The 10,114-nt window shown below is 39.5% G+C and overlaps 1 protein-coding gene across 2 annotated transcripts in view; it reads right to left on the bottom strand.

The window, feature by feature from the left end:
* Positions 1–564: 564 nt before the first annotated feature.
* The window catches only part of efhd2 (EF-hand domain family, member D2), a 12,427-nt gene continuing 2,877 nt past the window's right edge, over positions 565–10,114 (bottom strand). Inside the window, exons 2-4 of one of the 2 annotated variants that reach the window (XM_062427592.1) lie at positions 2,970–3,117; positions 2,734–2,868; positions 565–1,527 (exon numbers count right to left, since the gene is read on the bottom strand). In XM_062427592.1, coding sequence (XP_062283576.1) covers positions 1,396–1,527; positions 2,734–2,868; positions 2,970–3,117 — 415 coding nt within the window. In that variant the 3' untranslated portion in view covers positions 565–1,395. The remainder of the gene's footprint in view (positions 1,528–2,733; positions 2,869–2,969; positions 3,118–10,114) is intronic. The other variant, XM_062427593.1, reaches the window with a different exon arrangement.

Here is a 10,114-nt window from a genome sequence, read left to right as displayed (position 1 = left end):
TACCAAGTATTATGTGTGTATCCAAAGTCTGATTATTCCTCTTAATGTGGTTACTGTAGCTTGTTTAGAAACGGCTCCAAAGACTAGAAACAGCAATAATCATGTTTTGAGTCTCAGGAGAGCTTCCACTGAGCATGTGTTGAGCAGTTGATGTAACAACCAGCTGTGTCCAGCTGTTGTGTACCAGCACATATCATGCATATAGTTAAAATCATTATATTTAGTTCTATTTTTTTTTTACGCCGTCGTTCCATATTGTTGTGGATTATGTGTCATTTTCTGAGTGAAGTCTGCACCCTGAGCCGACTCTCTGCTAGTCTGCAGAAAGTCTGCTTAAGGTCACTTGGTGGACTTGGTGGATGTGGATCAGCTCTGTGCAGCTGTAGACCAAATGTGTCTGTTAAGCCTGCAGGTTCTATGAAGTGATATTTGGCATTTGGGTTTCAGCCTGAATTCAACAGCAGGCCAACATTAAACATATATAAGGAATGACTGACTGAAGATATAGAGAGCAGTACCTAACCAGGAAGTGGAACCAGTACCAGACTGGTCCTCCGTACCAATACTTTGTCATTTTAAAAACAGGTCACAGAATGAAGATCCAAACACAAACAGACAGTGAACATTCAGACCAGATTAAACTAACACACATGCTGAGTTGCTGCATGTTTTTTTTCAGGATCAGCTGAGACAATCAAATAGTGTCCAGGAAGGCTTACTGGATGAAGGAGCTGGAACACTGCACAGCAGTTTATTACATTATGAGGCAGGATTTTAGAAGTTATCACTCATTCCTATCTGTTTAGTTGCTAAGCTCTGTGCTGTGCCAACAGTTATCTCACTGAAATGAACGAGGAACACGTTCGAACGCCAACTGTCTGAAAGGACTACGGTCACTGATTAAACCGGCCATATTTCATTTCAACAATAAAATGTCATCACTCAGAGGACGTGTGTCAACAAAAAAAAAAAAAAAAAAGGGTCAGAGTAAAGATCTGCTGCCTGGAAATTCCCTTTGCCTGTCCCTTTGGTATTCTGTAGCGCTGCACGGCACATAAAGTGCAAAGATAAGAGCAGAAGATACAAACAGAGGAGAGCTCCACTAATGTGAGACAGCTCAGGTCACACAATCATCCAATCATTGAGCTCAGTGCAGACTCTCAGTGTAGAACAGTGTTAATGAGATCAATCAGTAGATGATGTTTATCTGCATCACTGCATATACAGTGTTGATATTTCACAATGTATGTAGTCCACTGTATCATGGACTAACTGAGCCTGACCTCTGTCTCACATACATGGAGCATTCCAACACACACACACACACACACACACACATACATAGACAAGCTGACAGTGTTAGCAGGGACAGGTCCTGACAGGAAGGACAGCAGGTCACTTGAAGGCTGACTGCAGTTCTTTGAAGGCGGCTCGTCTCTGTTTCTGATCCTCGGCTTGCTTCTTCTTGACCTCCTGCTCCTCGCGGATCTCAGCCTCGAACCGGCTGGACTCGTTGATGGCCTGGACCTGTGACACACACACACACAGCTGTCAGGTGATGAAGGCCACAGAGGAGGAAGGCTCCACATGTGTTTTGTTATAAGGAAAGATGTATAGCTTTAGAGCTTTTTACAGCATTCATGTCGTTAGAAAATCAATCAATCTGCACGTCAGTCAAACCACAGATGTTCTACACATGTTTTACATTAAAAGAAACTTTGAAACTTTTGCATGTATGGCCACAGGTTTCTAACACAGCAAATACCTGCATATGAATGAACAGAGGAGAGTTGCAGTTGCCACTGAGATGAATTTAGTTGATAAATCTTACTTTCCCCCCCCTCAAAGAACTGCTACGGCTGACTTCCCGGACACAGATTAAGTCTAATCCAAAACTAGAGTTATTTCTTAATGGCTATTTCCACAGAATCTTCTCCAAAGTCTAGGACTAGTCTGAATCTCTGTCTGAGAAACTGGACCTGAATGTTAACCAACATTACTGGCAGCAACTTAACATTAGTGAAATGTAAGATGCTCCTCAAGAGTTCTGATGCTGGTTAAAATGCAGGGAGCATGCAGTCTATGAACTGATCTGATACCATGGAATTATAATACACTTTAAAATAGTTTCACACGAAGATCAAACATTGCTTTTCCCAGAAATCAATTCAAATGGACTACCCTAAAAACTGCACTGAGCAGCCACTGGTAACTACTGTTTTAGAGCAGTGAGGAAGAACTGATCTCTGCTAAATAATGCAAAGTTATCTAGCAACAAAACTTAGAGGTTAGAGGTACACACCTATTCAAATGCTCTTTTTAATGCAGTGCTATTGGATCTGCTAATACTAAAGTTCAGCAATCAGAATCAGTATTGGGAAGTAAAAAATGCTATCAGAACATCTCTAATCAACATTTTACTAAGCAGCAACATATGATGAGTGAGTCCACACATGCATCTTCTCATTTTTGAAATGTTTAATTTACTGTGTGTGTTTATAAAGCAGATGAGAAGTCACATAACAGCTCTCATTACACATGTAACCATCACACAGAGCATATGGTTTAATGCTTCCTGTTTATTTTCCTCCATTTTCACTTGTACCTATATTGACCTACACTCAGCATTGTACCTGAACTCATCGTGTGTGGAGGCTTCATTCAAACACTGAACATTGAATACTGTTGAAACAATGACTGCTTGTTGTTAGAAGACATTTGGAGTTGACTTACTTTGGCTTCAAAGAAGGTCTTGGCTCCTTTGACCCCCTCTGTGGAGACATCGATTTCAGAGAGGCGAGCGAGGACACCGAGGCCGCTGTCCTCTGCCAGCTCTCCTGCTGCTGCCTTCCTGAAGATCAGCAGGAACTGAGGGAGCGCAGAGGAAGAACACACAGACGTGAATGAAGGAAGCAGAAAATCTATCGCTTCGCATCTTAACGGATTCTAATGTTCTTTTCTCATCTCACCTCTCTGAAGCTGAGCTTGTTGTCCAGATCCTCGTCCACCTCTTTGATCATGTTCTTCAGACCCAGGTGTGTCTGTGGAGCTTCCAGCTTCTCCATCATCAGCTTCAGCTCCATCAGGTCGATGTAGTTGTCTTTCCCAGCGTCATACCTGACACAATCCAGTAGGAAACTGGTTAGTTAGAGCAGAGCTGAAAAGGAAATCTAAAAAGGAGTTTCTGCTTCTTTTCCATCACAACAAAGATGAAAAGAATTTAGCTGGAGATGCTAGTAGAACTGTGGTTATATGCTCCTACCAACCAATCAAGTTGCAGTTTACATCCATGCCTGTGCACTCATGTGATATTTGTAGGGAAGTGTTTGAAGGAATTTAATAAAAAGCATGAAGTCGATCACTATATTGTGTGAATCATGCTGTCTTCAGGACTGATAGAGCTTCATCACATGGTGCATTGATAGACACACAGCACAATGAATCCTCCCATTACTCTCTATTGACTTTGTATTGAGTGAAGCTGCCTCTGCGTCACTTCTAGCAAACAACAGAAAAATGGCTGAAAGCAGCTGTGTGGTGGGATGTTCTACTAACAGGGTAACAAACCCACTACTCATTATTTATAAACTGGAAAAACTGACTTTAAGAAGACAAACGTGATAATATGACAGAGCTGTGTGCCGTGTGGTGGAGAAGACCAAGATCAACTCATTTTGGCTGATTGCTGCTACTCTGATAGCACAGTCCACAACACAGCTACTGGAATCTAATTAAAAGCTTTAAGACCTTTTCAAGACATAGACAGAGATAACACATGCACATCAGGGCCGTCCTTTATGTTTGAAATCAATTAAACAATATTCATAGGGATACTTTCAGGATAATGTTCAACAATTAGTGATCCGTGAAGACCGTGATATTGGATTTTTTTTGTCGACATCAGATACGCCGATATTTTCCAACTCATTCTGGATGATTACTGACGCTAAGTATGATCAAGACAGACGATATATGAAGGGAGAACTTGACTGGAGCTCAGCGTTAAAACGTTAATGAAGCAGCCAGGTGGGTGGAGCAGTAGAGCTACAATAAACCCCACAGTTCCATTAAGTTCTTGTCATTTTCACTTTACATAAAATACATTTCCATCATTATTGCTATGTTATATGTTCATGTCTTAGGTAAAATAGGACATGATATTGTGTGATAGTAGCTGTTTTTGGTGTAAAAGCTGAACAGTATGTAAGGGTTAAATTCATTAGACAGACAGGATAAATGGGTAGGATTTCATCTCTGTTGTAATACACCTGATCATTTGTTGCCAGACCAGGAATCATTCAATTCTGCCCCATGTGGCTAAAATGAGAGTTAATAAAACCAGCTGCCTGATTCTGCTATTAAAGTTAAATTAAAGTTAATAATAATAAAACACAGTCAAGTTGTCAGGAACTCACTCGAAATTATTAACATTCTCAAATGAAACATGTCTACAAAGTCCCTGATCATTTGATATATACACAATTTTCTCACCATCTCATCTGTATTCCATCACTGCTGAATGACACATTAGCTACATGGTGTGTTCTATGGTCTTATTGTTTCATTATATGGAACTCGGGTATTTTTTGAGGGGAAAACATACTCCACTCTTTTCCGAAGTGCTTCCTCTTTCTTCACAGAGTAAGAAGCTTATCGGGAAATGTGTGGATTTCTTTTGTGTGTATCTGTCAGCTGTACTAAGAAGGTTCTGGAAAAGGGAAGTCAGTGCTGTGCTGACTGATAAAAGAAGAGAGCTGTTCAATAAAGAGCAGGCAGGTTACTTCAGTTTTAAAGTCATTCACTGTTTTCATTGTTCTAAAATGGTCATGTTACATAACGTTCACCCCTGTGTGATTCAAATCAATCAAATGATGGTACACTGCTGCTTTTATTTTGGGACTGTCCACTAATTTGTCTATTTTGGTCAAGAACTTTTTTTCTTTTTCCCCCCCTGTGGTTTACCACAGGACTCTCTACTGACACACACTTGGCTCTGTGCTGCTCTCTGATGACTCTTTAACTTTCTCTTCACACACACAAACAACCTTATTGATGAGCAAAAATAACATTATTCTCAAAGACTGGAAGACATTAACTCCAGAAACTAGTTGCATGAATTTATTTTGGTTATCAACATGGAGTAATACATTATCGTGCATCGACAAAACAATCGTTTAAATGGTTGGTATAGATGGGAATTCAAGCAGATTTCTAATTATAGATACGTTATAAATTATAGGTTGTGTTTTTTTTCTATTTTCTGTTTTATTTTGAATCCTCCTGTTTCTGATGAACTGTAATGTGAGAGTCACACATGGATGATATGTACTGTTATGTGCTTTTGTGTCCCTGACAAATGCTTAAGATGAACTTCTCTTACTTGTATCCCTCTGCCCTGGTGTGTGTGTGTGTGTGTGTGTGTGTGTGTGTGTGTGTGTGTGTGTGTGTGTGTGTGTGTGTGTTTAATTTGGTTTTAATTTGTGTGGTTTATACGTTAATGTGTTATATAAATAATGTGCAAATAAAAATAATACAAAAAATATTACACACGCACACACGCATTATGTAAACAGGTTGTTTTGTGTGAACAGATTGTGAGTGTGAGTCACAGAGTCTGGCAGAGAACACAGAGGTGTGGTCCTGTACTCAGACTGGGCAAAGAGCATGTTTGTACATACTGACTGAATATTAATGATTCATTTTTCTTACACTATACATGATTTAAACATATCACACACTCACTGATCTAGTGATCAATGCAGTATTAGGGGGCCAAAGTCTCATGTCGAGATAACAGGTTACCACCTCAACACTCCCACACTGAAACAAGTAGTGGTGCCACCCTGTAGAACACTGCCTGTGCGTTGCATTTGCAGCCTTCAGAAAGTCACAGCAGTGTGTTAGCATATGCTGAGAGCAGCACACACATTACTGGAGAGTATGATGTCAGCTGGGAGGAAGTCAGTGTTTATCAGAGGGCACTTCCTCCTTGGCAGACAGAATCCTGTCCAGACAAACTCACTGCTTCCTGAATACTCACTCTGGAGTTAATAATTGCTAAAGCTATGCAGTAATTGACTTGATTATTTAATCCATCATCTATGTGTCATACATAGACACGGACTGCAGGAACATCCACCTGACTACAGCGCCTCCAAATCCAATAGTAGTATTCTCTCATCTCTGTGAGGAAGCTTCAGTTCCAGGGCGTCTGTCTAGAATCGGACTCACATTTAGTCAGTATACAGTGTAGCTATAAGGCAGAGTCACACGGTGTGTACAGAGCTCTGCTGCTGAATGTAGTGAAGTCAGCTGATCTAAGTTTGAACCAGACTCCTCCAAATCCTCCTCTTTCCAGTGTGATCCACTCCTCAGCTGACAACGCTGTCAGCAGCCAATCAGGACAGATACTCTGTGGTACAATAGGAATATATAACTGAACTACTACCAAGGTGTAGGACTGGCCAAAATGACCAAAATCATGATTACATCATCTAAATCATATTATTATATTATACCATTTTACTATATTCATTATGTTAAGAAGTCAGTCACTCTGAGTTTATCTGCACCTTAGCTATTTATTATTATTCAAACTCAGCCCTTTATTTATTCAAACTCTCACTTTAAACACACTGAAACTATGAACTGAACCTTTATTTATTTTTTTTTAAAATTGTATTTCACTGTATCTCTGTATTTTACTACATCTGGCTGCTATGACTATTTCATTTCCCCCCCGGGGATCAATAAAGTCATCTATCCATCTATACCTTTCCCAGTATAGCACTTTCATCATATTTTGTCTCTCTTATGTATGTTAATGAAGTTGACAGAATTGGGAACACTTGTCCATATGCTTCACTACACTTACATAAAGTAGAACGATCACCTTTCTAACAATGTTAACAAAAAGTAGAAAGCAGCAGAGATGTTCGGTTCCAGAGCCCCTCCTCTCTCAGCCGCCTGTGAATATCCTGAGTCTGATTGGCAAGGTTCCATATCTATTCTCAGATATTTGTTTTCCACTAAGGCTTTCAGGGGGAGCAGCAGAAAGGCACAGCAGAGAGGCCTTTTTCCCATGAATGTTCTCCTTCAGAGTTTTTCAATCGGCCACAGAAGTGTCACTGTTTTTTAAGAAGGTCCCAAAACAGACAATAAGACGTTTGTCATATTCTCTGTGTTCACTGCTCACATCACAGGGAGAGCCACACTGTTCCTTTATGTTTGTGTAGTTTGCCTCCACATATTATTTATTACCATTTTAATTCATCTGACACTATAAATTATTATAAACATTTAGCAGCACACTGGTTTTCCTATTTTAAATGTTTGTATTTGTGCTCAGCTGGGCAGTATATCATTCACTCTTTTGTTTTTGCGTGATGTTTGAAAATCATAAAACTGAGTTATTACAAAATGCACAAACATTCATTTGTAGTTAAAACCTACCACAGATGTTTGTTTCTACATTAGACACTTTGAGTCACTCCAGGCCTGTAAACCGTGATGTGATCAGTCTCACTGCATGTTTACAGGACTGTAGTGGCTCCAGATGGTGAGCTGTCTCTCAATATCTATAAATGATCTAGAAGTGGATTCAAAATGAAAATCAACTCAAAGAATGAAAACAACTTTAAAAAAAAAAGGAATATTCTATGTATGTATGTTTTTCTTGTATCTCGACGATCGCTCGTCTGATCGACTTCACGCTTGGCAGTTGTATTGTTGAGGACTCGAGGACGTGCAGTGTCAAGTGTGGTTCTTGAGAAATGTAGAATCATATCTCATTATTATTCTGTGCATTATGTCGTGTATGTTTTGTTTTTCTGTGATTATTATGTAATAGGGCTGGGCGATTATGGCAAAAATCTAAATCACGATTTTCTCCACCCTTGATGAACGATTATGTATTTTCACAGTTTCTTTTGTTTCCTTAAAGATATGCAACCTTTACTGTCATGGCAACAGTGAACACCACGATTAATTGACACGAGCAAGATTAAGTCGATTAGAGTTTCTAAATGTCGGATTCGATTATTTTTCGATTCATTCCACAGCGCTATTGTGTATTGTTGTTTATGTGCAGCTGCACCTGGCACTTTTAGCCCAAGACAAATTTCCTTCGGGACAATAAAGTTCATCTAATCTAATCTAATAAACAATGTTGCTTCAGTCAGAAAATACAGACAGCACCACACTGACATTGCAACACACACAAGCTCTACTATTCCTGTTTTTTACACATTACAACGTTCTATGTTTGTTTTAAACAAAAGTGCAAAGATGTCTTAAACATGTTTTAAACACACACTGCAGTTCATCCAATCAACAACTTCTCAGCTCAAAAGTGTAGTCTACAGATCAGTCTGCATGTGAGGCGTTTAAGGAACACCGATGAATTCTAGCATCTACTCATAGCCTGCATGTGAGGCGTTCAGGGGACAGGCACCGTTCTCTCTATGTATTAAGAAGTCGAGCCTTTTCTGAACAGGTTTCATACGTGACAGAAGAGAAACTGGAAGACACAAATAACAGCACAGACCAAAGACAGAAGTAGTTTACATTGTGTCAAAGGGCTTAATCAGCTGTCACTCACACACATACACTGTCCCACCCTCTCCAAAGCATTTCTGATTATTACCTGAAGACGTTCTTTCTCACAGTAATAAAACTGAGGCGACTAACTCTAATTACAGTTGGACTTGATGAATGATTTCTAAACTACCAACAACATAAACCAACCACTCTGTAATTAATGCTGTTAGACTTGCAGGTCCTTTTTTATGAGTGTGTAAACATCCGTTACAACAGCCTGAGGCTACAATAACTGTAATAATGATCAACTTCCCTAACATCCTCAAACAATCCCTGGAGGGAAATGTGTCTTTATATGCACCAGTATACTGTTTATCATCAGGTTTTTGGACTATCCTGGTTCTGGTTTGTGTAACCATTAGGGGTCCGACCCATACTGGATTTTAGGGCCCGATGCTGATACCGATATTACTGAGCGAACAAATTCTGATATATTTTTGCAGTGATTGCTTAAATGTGGTTATTAATCACTTGTGATGTAATGGATATTGATATATTCCATTTTAACAATAAACATGATTGTATAAAATGACATCAGCGCTCTGAAACTGTTAACACAGCTGGGATTTAAAAAATGATAATTAGCTATGAATAAAAAAACCCCACAAAGAACAAAAAACATACATTATATTAAACTTGAATTAAGAAAAAGGGTCAAATTTACATAAAATGATGATTATATAACTAAATATCAGCACATATCAGACAACATATTTGCCGATACTGATATATCTGTGATAGATCAATATCGGCTGATCGATATATCAGTCGGGCTTTATTAGTAATCCAGGTTTCTGAAAGTTGGATCTCCTCCAGTAGAAACCAGCACACTGTGGCATGTAAACACCTGATGCAGCTCTCTCTGCTGGTACAGACAGAGGTTTAGAATTGTGTAAACATGAATATGAATAAGCAGCTGTCTCATCTAAACATCAGATTCGGAATATATGATGAAAACCAGGATGCTTGTGTGCATGTAAACACTTCAGTGTAACACATTAGAATACTTTAACTCACAAGGTAAGTGCTTTAAGTGTAGATATGTGACTGGTGTGAACTCTCTGAAAGGTGGCAATGATCATTTTAAATGCCTGGATGTGTCTGGACATGACAGGAACCTGAAGAATCTGGAACAAGTCAGGAAACATGCAGAGACAATAACCTGAGAGTCAATCTGAGTCACAGTCAAGCAGCTGGCTCTTCAGTGGACACATTTAGAAATCAGCTCAGAGCTCTTATTCTGACATATGCCTTGTGTCAAACTCAAGGCCTGCATGCTGAATCCTGCCCGGCAACCTGCCAGAGTTTGCAACCATTATCATTTGTGCAACATGTGTGGGTATGTATGTGTGTAGATCATCTCAGGTGTGTAGAAATGACCCGCTCTGTGAGAATGTTTCTATCGTACATACTAGGAGGAAATTCAACCTGGACCACATCGCTCTCATATGTCACTTCTGATGACATCATTCAGCTGCCACAGATATCAAGGTTGTTGAAGAATGTAGGAAGTCAA

Source organism: Scomber scombrus, chromosome 10, assembly GCF_963691925.1.
Source record: "Scomber scombrus chromosome 10, fScoSco1.1, whole genome shotgun sequence".
NCBI classification, from domain to species: Eukaryota; Metazoa; Chordata; class Actinopteri; order Scombriformes; family Scombridae; genus Scomber; species Scomber scombrus.
This window is presented reverse-complemented; position numbering and strand designations above follow the sequence as displayed.